General features: G+C 37.1%; 2 protein-coding genes across 2 annotated transcripts in view; one reads left to right on the forward strand and one right to left on the reverse strand.

Annotated features, from left to right (window-relative positions):
* LOC135219899 (EF-hand domain-containing protein 1-like) overlaps nucleotides 1-17,500 on the reverse strand; it is a 301,233-nt gene that overhangs the window by 171,348 nt on the left and 112,385 nt on the right. The gene's annotated exons all lie outside the window — the stretch shown is intronic.
* On the forward strand, nucleotides 13,821-17,128 carry LOC135219019 (muscle M-line assembly protein unc-89-like). Its single transcript, XM_064255455.1, has 5 exons — nucleotides 13,821-13,861; nucleotides 14,420-14,595; nucleotides 14,992-15,447; nucleotides 15,734-16,319; nucleotides 16,441-17,128. The coding sequence occupies exons 1-5, from the start codon at nucleotides 13,821-13,823 to the stop codon at nucleotides 17,126-17,128; spliced, it is 1,947 nt and encodes a 648-aa protein (XP_064111525.1).

Here is a 17,500-nt window from a genome sequence, read left to right on the forward strand (position 1 = left end):
ACTACAGTACTTCAATTAATTATAGACAGGTCTCAAGAACTTAACCCTTCACTCCACCCAAGATGAATCTCTACAGAAAAATTCTCATTAAAATTGAGCCCCATCCATGGACAAGGGGTTCATCCACGTTTCAGCGTCAAGTTGTCAATGTAGTAGCGACTGTTGTCTTGTCTTTTTATATATCTATATGTATATATTTGTGCGTATATATATATTTGTGCGTGTTACGACTACTATATCCGATGAAAAAGTAAACAAACCAAGATGTGGGACTTTTTTTCTAGTCAACGGAAAAACACTAATGTTCGTCTAATTGCCTAGAAGAATGAATGAGATCTGAATTTCGCCTACTTTGTCTTGCTAGCCAGGACGTTAATTATTTCTCCTTTAGCGATTAGCGAAGTCCATCGCTCGTATATTATTATTATTATTTTTTTTTTTTTTGTTCCTTCGTCGCTAAGCCATTTTCTCTGTTTTTCAATATTTATTATTATTATCATTATTATTATTATTATTATTATTATTATTATTATTATTATTATTATTATTATTATTATTAATCTTTAACGCTATCGAAATGCATTTAAGGAGTGTGATTTCACATCAGATAGGACATACATTTTTTTTTCTTTTTCAGAACACCAATGACTATTTGCTTGCACCTACGATTAGTTCCTCGCTGGATGAGTGGTTTTCGCGCTCGGCTGCCAATCAGGTGGTCCGAAGTTCGAATCCCGGCTCGGCCAATGCGGAATCAGAGGAATTTACTTCTGGTGATGAAAATTCATTTCTCGATATAGTGTGGTTCGGATCCCACAAAAAGCTGTAGGTTCCGTTGCTAGGTGACCAATTGGTTCCTAGCCACGTAAAAAAAATATCTAATCCTTCTGGAGGGCTGTTAATCAGCTCAGTGGTCGGTAAAACTAAGATATACTTTACCTTTTGCACATACGATTTGTTTGAAATATATCTCACCGTCCGGATTTTGATGGCATATTAAATGTTTCTTTTAAATCTAACCTCACTCACTCCTGTGAAAAAACCTAAAATAACAACATATCCGATTCTACTAAAGTTTATTATTACAAGAAGAACGACCTGAAATGAAATATATCTAAAGTGAAAATACGTAACTCATGCGTGCTGTTACTTCCTTATATAAATAAGTCTGGATGTTTGTTAGCAATTATAGGTAATTAAAGGATAAACGAGAGAGAGAGAGAGAGAGAGAGAGAGAGAGAGAGAGAGAGAGAGTTTGTTTGTTTTGTATGTACGGTGTTTGAACGTTGCATGGAATCAGTCGTTATTCAGCAACGGGACTAACGGCTTTACGTGACTTCCGAACCACGTCTAGATTGCACTTCTATCACAAGGAGAGAGAGAGAGAGAGAGAGAGAGAGAGAGAGAGAGAGAGAGAGAGAGAGAGAGAGATATTCAACTTGACTGATAATGCAACCTGGACAAGGCCCAATATTCAATTACCTATACAATACGAAAAACTGGCAAAACCAAAGAATAACGCCGAGCAAAACAGCAGAAAATAGAGAGTCAATATATACATATACCTAAGTTCGCCCAGAGAACAGACGAACGGCGTAATGCCACAGAGACGCCAAAACAGGATCACAGAGGATTAGCGGCGGATCGAGTTTGCTTTTGGGGAAGATCTCAGCCGAGCGAAATTGCGTCTTCTGAGGATGTAGAATAGATGAACGAAAGTCGTCGAAGTTCGGACGATTTACTCGGTGTTCGGGCGAATCCTAAGCACGATGCGAGTGACACGTCGTTTGATGGGTAACTGACTATGAAATTATATATGCACAATATATATATTATTCGAGTTACAAATGTCCTTTAATAATATATTTACATATATGTAAACCGATGGGGGAATTTTTTTAGTTGATAATAATTTCGTCCTCTCGTGGGTTCGAACCACCGCTTAGCGGACAGAGAAGAAATCGGGACTTCAGTGACGTTATCGATTCGGCTAACATATGTGAAAATATATTAATTCCGAGGTAGAGCGAATTAGACATTAAAGGGCGTTTGTAGATCGAATAATTTATATGAATCACGCTGATGTGATAATTATTCATATATATATATATACATTATATATATATATTATATATATATATATATATATATATATATATATATATATATATTATATATAACATTCTATGAAAAATATGTTCACGTACCAAACTATTTATGTATCTAAGTATGAATTAGTTTCATTACAGTATTACAAAGGACGCGACTAAACAAAACCAATGTGCAGTAATGTACCTCCCGAGTTAATTGCCCTTTGTGTTGTGTGTTTGTGGAGAGAGAGAGAGAGAGAGAGAGAGAGAGAGGAGAGAGAGAGAGACCCCGAATGAGGTTAAGAGTGTTGTATTGAAGCAGGATTGCCAGAATCCGTAATGAGTCACAGGTTTAATTATACGAGGGGTGTGCTCGCAGAATATGGATTGATAGCTTTTCTCCCCCGCCCAGCAGTCCAAGGATTTCGGAAAGTGGGTGGGGGGGGGGGGGGGGGGGACCGGTGTTTGATAATGCCTTGAGATATATGGCACCGCTATGTGCCTCCACTTACCATATTAAGGGTAAAGGTAACAGAGATCTCAGTTACTATAATATTCTTTTTACATAACATTTTCTCTCTCTCTCTCTCTCTATCTCTCTCTCTCTCTCTCTCTCTCTCTCTCTGTAAAAAAAAAGAACTATTATATCCCTGGTTTTCATAATTTCCGTCTCACAGAAAGGAAGTTAGAGTAGCTCCTCCCCCCCTATCTCTCTCTCTCCAGTGGAGAGGTACTTATTATCAAACGGTTCTATATTTTTTTTCCTTAAAGTTTAGCACAGGATTATGTAACCTTCTCTTTAATTCTATAAAAAAACTGAGTTGAATTTATAACTGCCAAGAAAGTTATAACTTTTTAATAATTTTATCATATATATGAAATATACGTGCGTATCCTATATAGTATATATATATATATATATTATATATATATATATATATATATATATATATATGTATTGTTATGTATAATACTATATATATAATATATATATATATATATATATTGTATATATATATAATACACACACATACATACATGTATGTATATATAAAATGTATCCAGGGAGAGGATAAAAATCTAGTATCCTTAAATGGTTTTCATCATCTTCACCACAAAAATGCAACACAGACGTGACCACAAGCGTCAATAAAAGCGAGAGAGAGAGAGAGAGAGAGAGAGAGAGAGAGAGAGAGAGAGAGAGAGAGAGAGAGACTCATGGGCAAAAAATCTACGAACCCTTTTTCTCTCACCCCCAGAGTGGCTAACAGAGTGGCTAAGTGGTCCTCCCCAGGATGCAATACGTATGTCAGCAGCAACACGTGTTAACCGATGTTTTTTAGTTTATTTTTTTTTTATCTCCGTAACTTCTATTTTTTACCACAAAGGACAGAGATGTTAGATGCGCCTTAATTTCTTCCTCCCAGCATGCTGGATTGATGCCATAAGCAGTTGAGAGTGTGGCGATTTTCGTGTACGCGTCACGCAAGGGAAGTTTATGGAAAGAGTTTGAAAAAAAAAAATTATTTTAAAAAAGGGAAGATAGATGCTCGAGACAGCGTCGAGAATCTGATGTAAACTGACCACGACAGACAGCCTGAAATGAAGGTAGTCGAAGCCCTTGTATAAATGATACAAACTTTCATGTTATCGTGAAGTAAAATTATACAAACTTTCATGTTAAGTGAAGAAAAAATGATGATACATACTTTCATGTTATTGTGTGGTAAAATGATACAAACTTTCATCTTACTGTGAAATTAAACTAATACAAACTTTCATGTCATTATGAGGTAAACTGATACAAACTTTCATGTTATCGTGAAGTAAAATGATACAAACTTTCATGTTATTGTGAAATAAAATTATGCAATTTCATGTTATTGTTAAGTAAAATTATATAAACTTGCATGTTACTGTGAAAGTAAAATGATACAAACTTTCATGTTATCGTGAAATAAAATTATACACTTTCATGTTATTGTGTGGTAAACTGATACAAACTTTCTTGTTACTATCAAGTAACATGATACATACTTTCATGTTATGTGAAGTAAAATGATTCATACTTCCATGTTAGTGTGAGGTAAAATGATACAAACTCTGCTTTCTAAACAAAATTCAGTGTTATTTTAAATCAAATTCACTATTTTTTTTAAGATTCCCGAAGTCAAAGTTTAATGTACTGTCAATATTTCAAAAGTTGAATTTGGTTCAACCTTGTGAGACAAAGCAGCGAATAAATACTTCTCTTAATCAGCAGGCAATTTGCACACTGAATCATTTCACATATTTACGAATTTTAGACCAACACTACTTCAGTAAATATGAAACCTAATGGAAGTACCTTTGTTAGAAACTGTATTGATATCATAAAATATATAGTATATATATATATATATATATATATATATATAATATATATATATATATATATTATATATATATATATACACAATATAAAATCTTGCGCACTTTCTTTCTTCTGGTAATATTTATTTAATTAAGAGACGAGTATTGAAAGGAATACATAAATCGTATCATAACGAACGTGCAACTGGTACAACTATAGTAGATTCACATCAAGCGTGAATCTGATGTCTAGGCCAGTCCCTTACGACGCTCCTGATTGGCTGTTGATAAACCAATCAGAGGGCTGGAAAATTCTCAGTCTCTCTCTCGAGAGTTCACATAGGTAGGATGTATGTTCCACCTCTCCTGAGGTACTTTTGAAAGACGTATCCCTCAGGAGAGGTGGAACATACATCCTGCTCATGTGAACTCTCCAGTGAGACAGCCAATCACGAGCGTCGTAAGGGACTGGCCTAGACATCTGATGCACAGTTGATGTGAATTTACTATAGTATCCATGTTTAAGGCGACTCACAGAATCCTTCCTCTCTCTAAAACATTACGAAAATGATTGATACCAAAGAAGAAAGAAACGGAATTAGTAAATAGCAATCGCAAAAAAATTATAAAAAGTTAATTGTTGCATATGGAATACTATGAAATACTTGAATTGCTTTGAATTTAGGATTTCGACCAAAGGCCAAGCACTGGGACCTATAAGGGCATTCAGCGCTGAAACGGAAATTGACAGCTACAAGTTTGAAAGGTGTAACAGGAGGAAAACCTCAAACCTTCCCAATCTGTACTCATTCATTTTATATTGGGTTTTGCAGTTCAAATGGCGTACTTAGCCCAATGTCCGTACACTCTAAGCACTACACCAAAGGGAGGTCGTTCACGGCCAGCTGACCCAGATGTCTTAAATATAAATGTTACGCAAGTATAACTGACAATTCAACCGAGTTAATCATTACTGGTAAATAGACTACAGATCAAGGTGATGTTAACATAGATATTAACCATATTTTCATTTACAGAAAGTTTCACATTCCAGCGTCTCTGTCTACTTAGGAATAGCTATTGAAGATATAACCACCCATGGAGGGTCTCCATATATATTACACAAATTATATATGCAGATTATATATATATATCATATATATATATATATATATATATATATATATATATATTATATAGTATATATATATATATATATATATATATATATATATATATATATACATATGTGTGTGTCTGACTAGGCCCTATCACGCATGCGCCAATGAGGCAAGAGGAATAACTGTCCATTTGTTGAAGGGTAAAGGTTACAAAGGAGACTACAGGGATTATGAAAACGTAACGTCACTCAATACACCAGGAACGGCGCATGCAGGGATGTTGACTGAGTAAACCGGATGACTAACAGATGGACACCTGAAGAACAGTGTCGATTCAGACAAGGAGGGATGTGCGTGGGTCAAGAGTGGGGTATACCTTTGGATTTGAAAATGAAAGGTATGAGCTACATGTGACCTGAGGTCAAACTCGCAGAGGTAGTTTGGAGGGAACAGATGATTGAAGGCTGACGGGATAAGAAGTCCAGAAATAGAAAACTCTTATGATAGAATTAAAAATCTCTTATGACAAAAGTTCAAAATTTGGAATTTGCAAACAGGAGAGTGACATCTTCGGTGTAGCAAGTAAAAAATGCACCGAAGTTTTTTCAGCGTATACTCAAGGCCACTGAAAACAGATCTATCTTTCGGTGACCTCGGTATAATGCTGAATGAGCCGTGGCCCATGAAACTTTAACCACTGCCGTGTGGTGGCCTGTCGTATATTGCTGCCAGAAGCACGACTATGGCTAACTTCAACATTGTATAAAATTAAAACCACCGAGGCTAGAGGGCTGCAATTTCGTACGTTTGATGATTGGAGGGTGGATGATCAACATACCAATTTGCAGCTCTCTAGCCTCAGTAGTTTGTAAGATCAGAGAGCAGACAGAAAAAATTGCAGACGGACAAAAAAAGCCGGCACAACAGTTTTTCATAGGAAACTAAAAATGGGGCAGAGACAAGGGTGTTTAATCTGAAGAGTGCATTATTGCTTTGAGAATGATTTCAAACAAAGTAGTCTGTCTTGCAGTTCTTGGATGATCCATTTCTGAATCAGAACATTATTTATTTAATTTTATGTATTCAATTTTTTTAATCAGGCTGGAAAAGCGACAATATTGGAAATCATAATTAACCGCTCAGAATGCCTTGTGAAATGCTATACGTGTAGACCAATTTACAATAAGGTCTGTACACCATTCAGTCAGAATGTACCCACGTTTGGAATACATACACATGTACGTATGTGCTAGCCAAGAAAAATTTTTCTCCTTAGAAAGGTAATTGAAATGAAATTCAAATGGAATTATAAAGCGTGAGACTAAAACTTAAACCCAAGTTAAAGACTTCTCAGAAACAAACAAAAAATGTTAACTTTCTGATATATCATATTACATAATAAAATTTATGTATTGCACAATTATACATAAAATATATAATTATTTACATAATATATACTGAGAGAGAGACTCATATACATACAATGTTTTTATAGATTCTACATAAAATATATAATTATAACACATATACATACATAGAGAAGAGAGCGATAGAGAGAGAGAGAGAGAGAGACTCATATACATATAGATGCTACTTAAAAATATATAATTTTATACATATATAATATATACAGAGAGAGAGAGAGAGAGAGGAGATGAGAGAGAGAGAGAGAGAGAGAGAGAGAGAAGAGAGACGCATAATATACATACAATGTTTTTATAGATGCGACCTTCAGAGATCAAACAGTGCTTAGTATTTTCTCTGGCTCACGCAGAGAGAGAGAGAGAGAGAGAGAGAGAGAGAGAGAGAGAGAGAGAGAGAGAGAGAGAGAGAGAGAGAGAGAGAGGTGAAAGCACAGACGATGACTGTTTACCTATCTCTGATGAGTGATGGTCAGACCCAGAATAAACTCATGTCACTGGGCTGTCAATGCCCCCAGACACGCCCCCATTAGGATACTCAATCGCTCCTTCTTTTAAGCCTTTTTTATTCATTTATTCATCTATGTTTTCCTTTTTCATTACGAGGTCACAAAGAGGAAGAAAAACGAAAAGCGAATATCGCGGCGCTTATCAGGCCACTCCATCGCTTCTTCTTTCCGTTTTTATTTATTTATTTATTTATTTTTTTATTTTTTTTTTTTTGGTTTTTTTTTTTGCTATTTTCTGGACTAGACTTTTATCCATTCCTTACATTGCAAAAAAAAAAAAGCACAAAAACTGACAATCACAATGCCTATCGTTTCTTTTTTTTCCGCATTCTTTTTACTTATTATTTATTTATTCATTTCCCTGTTTCCTTGTTGGAGTGTTTATCCTTCTTTCGTCACAATAACAAACAAAAACAATTATACAAAAAAAAAAAAAACTAAATAAACAAATTCGAAACTTTACGACCTGAAAGAAGACAACTAATAGTTAAAAATAAATAATTTAGGCTGTATCATTCATACGCGATTCAAATCAGACTCTAGACAAAGAAAAACGAAAGAATTCGGTTCATATTCAAATCTAAAAGGAACAAATGAGACAGGACGTCACGTGAACACTTGCACTTTCATTTCCCACCGCGCTAAAGGAATCTTATTTATTAATAAACATCTTTTCCTCCCGTAAGGCCTCGTGATCACGATTTTCGTACTGGCACCCCCAGGGGTTGTGTGGGGTGTGTGTGTGTGTGTGTGGGGGGGGGGGGGGGGGGGGGTGGGGGGGGGGGGGGGGGGGGGGAAGGGGGGGAATGATAAATTACGAGGAGTCCGTGTGGGAAACAAATAAATAGTGGTATGACGAAGGAAATGATGTCTGGGGCATGTGATTCAAAATGCATATTTTCATTCTTACAAACCGCTCTCGAAATAACACGTTAGCAAAAATTACACAGGAAGGAAAGTCACGTACTTAATCAACCTCTCTCTCTCTCTCTCTCTCTCTCTCTCTCTCTCTCTCTCTCTCTCCACGTAAGGACACACGCGCGCACACAGATCCTTACAGACCTTACAGACCTTACATCTTGTTCGGGTTGCCCCATGTCCCTCATTGTGAGGCACCTCTAATGTCTACCAGAGAGTTGCTAGTACATCTTCCGGTATATTTTTTTGCATCTTCCAATCTTGGATGGTCTGGGATGCAGTTTAGATATTTGTCGAGCTTATTCTTAAACACATCTACGCTCACTCCTGATATATTCCTCAGATGAGCTGGCAACGCATTGAATAGACGCTGCATTATCGATGCTGGTGCATAGTGGATTAATGTCCTGTGTGCTTTCCTTATTTTTCCTGGTATAGTTTTGGGCACTATTAATCTACCTCTGCTTGCTCTTTCTGATATTTTTAGTTCCATGATATTTTCTGCTATTCCTTCTATCTGTTTCCATGCCTGAATTATCATGTACGTTCTCTTCTCCTTTCTAGACTATATAATTTTAATTTTTAAGAATTGTAGTCTTTCCCAGTAGTCTAGGTCCTTAACTTCTTCTATTCTAGCTGTAAAGGACCTTTGTACACTCTCTATTTGTGCAATATCCTTTTGATAGTGTGGGTACCATATCATATTGCAATATTCAAGTGGACTACGAACATATGTTTTATAAAGCATAATCATGTGTTCAGCTTTTCTTGTTTTGAAGTGCCGTAACAACATTCCCATTTTTGCTTTACATTTTGCCAACAGAGTTGCTATTTGATCATTGCATAACATGTTCCTATTCATCATCACACCAAGGTCTTTACTGCTTCCTTATTTGTGATGGTCTCATTATTAGGTCCCTTATATGCATATAGCTTTCTTTCTCTGTCTCCATAATTTATTGATTCAAATTTATCAGAGTTAAATACCATCCTATTTACCTCTGCCCAATCATATACTTTGTTAAGGTCTCTTTGTAGAGCGTTCCTATCTTCATCACAGTAATTTCTCTACTTATTCTTGTGTCATCTGCGAAACTACTCACTACCGAATCCTTAACATTGATTGTCTATGTCTTCAATCATAATAACAACAGTATTGCAGCTAACACCGTACCTTGCGGCACACCGGATATTACCTTGGCTTCATCCGATTTCTCGTCGTTTGCAATAACTATCTGTTTTCTGTTGTGTAAAATTCTTTTAACCATCTTCCTACTTTATCCACGATATTGTGTTTTTCTAATTTTCTTCGCCAATATATTATGGTCTACTTTATCAAAGCTTTTGCAAAGTCTAAATAAACCACATCATGTTTCATCCGTTTCAGTTTCCGCTTTTCATATTTTTTGAATATGTTCACGGTGGACTAACAGTTGGGTTTGTGTACTTTTTCCGGGTACGAAACCATGTGTCCTTTATTAAACAAATTATTTTTTATTAAATTGTTTCATAATATTTTTCTCATTACCCTTTCATACACTTTCATAATATGTGATGTTAGACTCACAGGCCTATAATTACTTGCCTCTAGTCTTGATCCACTTTTGAAAGTAGGGTAATATATGCTAATTTGTGCTCATCATATATCTTGCCTGTATCTACACTTTGTCTTAATAATATTGCAAGTGGCTTTGCGATAGAATGAACTACTTTCTTTAACAAAATAGCAGGAATTCCATCAGGCCCTGCAGCAGCTCCTATTTTTAATTTCATTAATAGCCTGCACAATATCAGCTTCATTAATATCTATGTCAGCTAAATATTCACTATTTTCATCCCTTACTTCTATATCATTATCTTCATTATCTAGTTCTATGGGGTGAATTCTCTCTTATATCGTTCTGCCAGTATGTTGCAAATTTCCTTTTTTTCATTCGTTAATCTCCCTTCAATTCTCAGAGGCCTATTTCTATTCTTCTTTTATTCATCTTCTTCGCATATGAGTATAATAGTTTGGGGTTTTGCTTGATATTTAATAGGGTTTTTTCTTCCAAGTCCCGTTTTTCATTTTCTTTTGATTGTATAATCTTTTGTTCTGCATTTTCTATCTTACTTTTTAGTTCTATAACTTTCCATGCATTTTTTTTCTTTTGCAAGTCCTTTTTTGTTTTTCCACTTTCTGATTTTCTGGAACAAGATCCTTCTGTCTCTTGGTATGCATGAATGATGTTTACTTTTCTTCTTCGGTATATATTTTTCCACTATTATCTCCAATATTTTATATAATATCTCCGTATTTCCCTTATGTCATCACTTACGAAAATGTTATCCCCAATCTTTGTTTAATTCTTCATTAATTTCTGACCATTTTATATTTTTACTGTAGAAGTTGTATTTTCCATATCCTTCCCACTTTTTCATTTCTTGCTTATCTCTATTTTCACTTGCTTTGGAATGAACTGGTTAATTCTATGACATTATGGTCTGAAATAACTCGCATTATAACTATTATTTCTTTGTAACATAATTCATCTCGTTCACAAATACTAGGTCTAAAGTATTTTCCTTTCTTGTTGGCAGGTGATTTATTTGTTGAATGTTGTATTCTAGTAGCATATCTAATAGCTTTTCAAATTGCCTCTTATCTTCTGCACTACTATTACTCTCTTTTTTTATATGTATAACGTACAACCACAATCTCCTATTCGTTCTTTCCATTCTACGAAAGGAAAGTTGAAGTCACCAGATAGGAGAATAGTCCAGTCCTTGTGATTTCTACATATTATCATCCAATTTTTCAATTATTTAAGTCAACTCTTTAGTATTAGGAGGTCTATATATTACTATGTTCATCAATTTTTCAGATTCAAATTCTACCGCTATTAGTTCACATTCTGAGTTACTATATTTCTCATATATTTTTCCTTGTTGTGCTTTCCCATATATTGCGGTTCCCCCTTGATTCCTATTTTTTCTATCTGATCTATAAGTTTGGAACCCTTTTATTTGATACACAGACACTCGTAAACATACAGTGAATGCAAGTGGTTATTATGCCAACTATACAGCTATAAATTTTTAGAATATATAATATATATATATATATATATATATATATATATATATAATACATACGTATATGTGTGTATAATACATATATCACATATACATAAATACATATACATGACTGGTAAAGAATGTTCTGCTACAACAGAATGCCTCTAACAAAAGTCCTATAAAAATGCTAAAAATATAGAAAGTACTTTATATATGGTTTTGGCGTTTTTTATGGGCTCCTTTTATTAAAATATATATATATAATATATATATATATATATATATATATATAATATATATATCATGAATACAGAGTTATCACTGTATAATCTACAATACTCGACAAACACAAATACACCCCTTTCCCCACCTCAGCCTCAAATACTAAGCCACACATACCCCTTTATGTCGAATCCACACTAGAAATACCCTAAATCCTAAGGGATTTATATATAAAAACATCTACCACGGCCAAGATGCGAACTTGCCTTGATGGTGACTTTTCCCTTTCTACAATTACGCTCGCCATGATTCCAATCTGTGCCCTATGGGGCTATACAAAAATGACAGTGACCGTCAAGAGGTCAATACATTTTGGGTGCTAGTTATTCACTACGTATATTACGGGGTATGTGTGGCATAATACTTGATAAAAATATATCTATATATATGCATATATATATATATATGTATATCATAGACACAAACACACACACACACACATATATATATATTGTATATATATATATATATATATATATATATATATATATATACACACATACACACACATATATATATATATATATATATATATATATATATATATATATATATATATATATATATATATATCAATGAAGCTGTTTGTTCCGTCCACCGCAATCGTCGCTTAACTATAAAATTTACGGTGAAGGACTGGCTATTCTTTTTTTTCTTTTTTTCTTTTTTACCAATTCATAATCACGCCTCGCGCCAAAGTCCTTCTCAATGACACTAGACCCATAAACTTTCTTTTCGTATCGCGCTCTCAAATACAGCAGGCCTTTTTATTATTTTCTAGGTCTTGTGCCCATTAAACGCTATTGCTCTTGTTTGTTTTGTTTGTATGGTGCACATTTACGATGCATGGAAACAGTGGTTATTCAGCAACGGGACCAACGGCTTGACGTGACTTCCGAACCACGTCGAAAGTGAACTTCTGTCACCAGAAATACACATCTCTCGCTCCTCAATGGAATGGCCGAGAATCGAACCCGCGACCACCGAGGTAGGACGCCAACACCATACCAAGAATGTTAGAAAGGAAGAAGAACTCTATTAAAATTTGTTTTACGAATTTTATATAAGAACAAAAAAAAAGGCCTTAAGAATATTGTCATGAATAGTTTTAATATCCAAAACGGGAGGGTTAATTCGCATAGACATCCCGGTTTTAAAGTGTTGTATGACGGTATACATTTTAACGGACTGACAATTAATTACTTTATACTGACGTCTCTCCAGATGAGAACCGCACTCATCAACAGACAAACAAGTACATCATTTAACTGTTTATATAAACAGAGGCATACTATAGTAGATTCACATCAACCGTACATTTGACGTCTAGGCCAGTCCCTGACGACGCTCCTGATTGGCTGTTGATAAGCCAATCACAGGGCTGGAAACTCTGTCTCTCGAGAGAGTTCATATAGGCAGGATGTATGTTCCACCTCTCCTGAAAGACGTATACCTCAGGAAAGGTGGAACATAGATCCTACCCATCAAATCACGGTTGATGTGAATCGTCTATAGTCACACTGGGGCATTCTCATACTGTTCCTCTCATCGGCTCTGCTGTGGAATCGATCACAGCAGATGACTCGTATTCAACCTGTTCGTGATGTGTGTAAGATAAGTTGCTGACATGTTTTACCTGGTGCAGACATACAATAATGCCGTATATATCCTTAACCCCAGAGTTGGGGAATAAATACTTTAAGCTATTTCTTAGTTTCCCACAAAGATAATATTGTCATTTTCTGCTTTTAATTCCTTCATAAGAATAATCATGAGCAAGCAGTTGGCCATTTATTTCTTGAGCTATATTCATTTATTTCTATTAAGATAATCACTAAAGGCGAACAGCTGCTTTACTAAAATTTCGCAAATATATTTCGTGGATAGAGAACGATCGGGCATCTGAAATTATATTAAGGAAATCCAAGACATATTGAAATACGTATTACAAAATCCGAAGTTAAATTCTGTACTGTACTTGCTTTCAATTGATGGTAATACAAAGAACAAGAGGATAACAATAGTTGAATTGAATATAGAATTTAACCCAAAGTCCAAGTACTGGGACCTATGGGGTCATTCAGTGCTGAAATGGAAATTGACAGTAAGAGGTTAGAAAGGTGAAAGCAGTTGCACTATGAATCAAGTGTTAGTGTTAGGAGCGGGTGGAAAGTAAGATGAAGAAAGAGAATATGAAAGGAGGTACAGTAAAAGGAATAATGAAAGGGGTTGCAGCTAGGGGCAGAAGGCACGCTGCAAAGAAGCTGAAGTAATGCCTACAGTGCACCGCTTGATGTTCACTGAAGGCACTAACCCCCTACGGGAGATAACAAGAGGAATATCCAAATCACATCTAAATCTAGAGTGTGTGTGTGTGTGTGGCTTTTAAAATTCTTTAAAATGTGAAAATGCACCCATGCGAAATCAACTGAATTAATCCCCTTCTTCTCGGCTTAATACTTAATAGGGGCCGCTGTTTTTAATAAGCCTTTTCCAGGTATTTCTTCCTAGCTTCCACCTCCCGTTTATTCCTTTGTCTCTTGACTTATTCGTCAATATACCATGTTTCTTTCAGTGTGATTAACTATTTATTTGTTTATTCCCTTCTTGCATCAGACCTGTGCTAGACACGGCCATACAGATGACCTCTCTTAGTATGGGTCTTCTAGTGAAGAAAGTCCTGAACGCGAAAGTGGAAAGGAAGAAAGTCCTGGACGCAAGAAAAGTGGAAAGGAAGAAAGTCCTGGATGCGAGAAAAGTGGAAAGGAAGAAAGTCCTGTATTCGCAAAAGTAGAGAGGAAGAAAGTCCTGGACGCGAGGAAAGTGAAATGGAAGAAAGTTCTGGGTGCGAGAAAAGTGGAAAGGAAGAAAGTCCTGGACGCGAAAAAAGTGGAAAGGAAGAAAGTCCTGGACGCGAATAGTGGACAGGAAGAAAGTCCCGGACGCGAATAGTGGACAGGAAGAAAGTCCCGGACACGAAAAGTGGAAAGGAAGAAAGTCCTGGACGCGAGAAAAGCGGAGAGGAAGAAAGTCCTGGGCGCTAGAAAAGCGGAGAGGAAGAAAGTCCTGAATGCGAGAAAAGTGGAAAGGAAGAAAGTGCTGGATGAGAGAAAAGTGGAAAAGAAGAAAGTCCTGGATGAGAAAAAAGTGGAAAAGAAGTAAGTCCTGAATGCGAGAAAAGTGGAAAGGAAGAAAGTCCTGGATGCGAGAAAAGTGAAAAGAAGAAAGTCCTGAACGCAAGAAAAGTGGAAAGAAGAAAGTCCTGGACGCGAAAAAAGTGGAAAGGAAAAAAGTCCTGGACGTGAGAAAAATGAAACGGAAGAAAGTCTTGGATGCAAGATAAGTGAAAAGGAAGAAAGTCCTGGATACGAGAAAAGTGGAAAGGAAGAAAGTTCTGGATTCACGAAAAGTGGAAAGGAAGAAAGTTCTGGATTCACGAAAAGTGGAAAGGAAGAAACTCCTGGACGCGAGAAAAGTGGAAAGGAAGAAAGTCCTGGATGCAAGAAAAGTGAAAAGGAAGAAAGTCCTGGATACGAGAAAAGTGAAAAGGAAGAAAGTCCTGGATGCGCGAAAAGTGGAAAGGAAGAAACTCCTGGATTCGCGAAAAGTAGACAGGAAGAAAGTCATGGATTCACGAAAAGTGGAAAGGAAGAAAGTCCTGGATTCGCGAAAAGTGGACAGGAAGAAAGTCCTGGACGTGAGAAAAGTTGAAAGGGAGAAAGTCCTGGATTCCCGAAAAGTGGAAAGGAAAAAAGTCCTGGACGCGAGAAAAGTTAAAAGGAAGAAAGTCCTGGATTTCCGAACAGTGGACAGGAAGAAAGTCCTGGACGCGAGGAAAGTTGAAAGGAAGAAAGTCCCGGATTCCCGAAAAGTGGAAAGGAAAAAAAAGTCCTGACGCGAGAAAAGTGGAAAGGAAGAAATCCTGGATTCCCGAAGAGTGGACAGGAAAAAGTCCTGGACGCGGAAAAAAAGTTGAAAGGAAGAAAGTCCTGGATTCCCGAAAAGTGGAAAGGAAAAAAGTCCTGGACGCGAGAAAAGTGGAAAGGAAGAAAGTCCTGGATTCCCGAAAAGTGGAAAGGAAAAAAGTCCTGGACGTGAGAAAAGTGGAAAGGAAAAGTCCCGGATTCCCGAAAAGTGGAAAGGAAAAAAGTCCTGGACGGAAAAGAAAAGTGGAAAGGAAGAAAAGTCCCGGATTCCCGAAAGTGAAAGGAAAAAAGTCCTGGACGCGAGTGAGGAAAAGAAAGTCCTGGATTCCCGAAGATGGAACAGGAAGAAAGTCCTGGCGCGAAAAATTGAAAGGAAAAGTCCCGGATTCCCGAAAAGTGGAAGGAAACTCCTGGACGCGAGAAAAGTGGAAAGGAAGAAAGTCCTGGATTCCCGAAGATGGGAACAGGAAGAAAGTCCTGGACGCGGAAAAAAGTTGAAAGGAAGTCCTGGGATTCCCGAAAAAGAGGAAAAGGAAAAAGTCCTGGCGCGAGAAAAGTGGAAAGGAAGAAGTCCTGGATTCCCCGAAAATGGAAAGGAAAAAAGTCCTGGACGGAGAAATGGAAAGGAGTCGATTCCCGAAAAGTGGAAAGGAAAGTCCTGGACGCGAGTGAAAGGAAGAAAGTCCTGGATTCCCAAGAGTGGACGGAAGAAAGTCCTGACGCGAAAAAAGTGGAAAGGATAAAGTCCTGGATTTCCCGAAAAGTGGAAAGGAAAAAAGTCCTGGACGCGAGAAAGTGGAAAGGAAGAAAAGTCCCGGATTCCCGAAAAGTGGAGGAAAAAGTCCTGGACGCGAGAAAAGTAGAAAGGAAGAAAGTCCTGGATTCCCAAAGAGTGGACAGGAAGAAAGTCCTGGACGCGGAAAAAAGTTGAAGGAAGAAAGTGATTCCGAAAGTGGAAAGGAAAAAAGTCCTGGACGCGAGAAAAGTGGAAAGGAAGAAAGTCCTGGATTCCCGAAGAGTGGACAGGAAGAAAGTCCTGGACGCGGAAAAAAGTTGAAAGGAAGAAAGTCCTGGATTCCCGAAAAGTGGAAAGGAAAAAAGTCCTGGACGCGAGAAAAGTGGAAAGGAAGAAAGTCCTGGATTCCCGAAAAGTGGAAAGGAAAAAAGTCCTGGACGCGAGAAAAGTGGAAAGGAAGAAAGTCCCGATTTCCCGAAAAGTGGAAGGAAAAATCCTGGACGCGAGAAAAAGTGGAAAGGAAGAAAGTTCCTGATTCCCGAAGAGTGACAGGAAGAAAGTCCTGGACGCGGAAAAAAGTGGAAAGGAAGAAAGTCCCGGATTCCCGAAAAGTGGAAAGGAAAAAAGTCCTGGACGCGAGAAAAGTGGAAAGGAAGAAAGTCCTGGATTCCCGAAGAGTGGACAGGAAGAAAGTCCTGGACGCGGAAAAAAGTTGAAAGGAAGAAAGTCCCGGATTCCCGAAAAGTGGAAAGGAAAAACTCCTGGACGCGAGAAAAGTGGAAAGGAAGAAAGTCCTGGATTCCCGAAGAGTGGACAGGAAGAAAGTCCTGGACGCGGAAAAAAGTTGAAAGGAAGAAAGTCCCGGATTCCCGAAAAGTGGAAAGGAAAAAAGTCCTGGACGCGAGAAAAGTGGAAAGGAAGAAAGTCCTGGATTCCCGAAGAGTGGACAGGAAGAAAGTCCTGGACGCGGAAAAAAGTTGAAAGGAAGAAAGTCCTGGATTCCCGAAAAGTGGAAAGGAAAAAAGTCCTGGACGTGAGAAAAGTGGAAAGGAAGAAAGTCCCGGATTCCCGAAAAGTGGAAAGGAAAA

This window comes from Macrobrachium nipponense, chromosome 1, assembly GCF_015104395.2.
Source record: "Macrobrachium nipponense isolate FS-2020 chromosome 1, ASM1510439v2, whole genome shotgun sequence".
Classification (NCBI taxonomy): Eukaryota; Metazoa; Arthropoda; class Malacostraca; order Decapoda; family Palaemonidae; genus Macrobrachium; species Macrobrachium nipponense.

Excerpts from the sequence above, each read along its gene's own strand:
- LOC135219019 (XM_064255455.1), top strand. The coding sequence starts at position 13,821 with ATGGGGTCATTCAGTGCTGAAATGGAAATTGACAGTAAGAG. Across the intron at positions 14,596-14,991 it reads GAAATGGAAGAAAGTTCTGG|AAAAGTGGAAAGAAGAAAGT; the intron begins GTGCGAGAAAAG and ends CCTGAACGCAAG. Across the intron at positions 16,320-16,440 it reads AAGGAGTCGATTCCCGAAAA|TGGAAAGGAAAAAAGTCCTG; the intron begins GTGGAAAGGAAA and ends TTTCCCGAAAAG.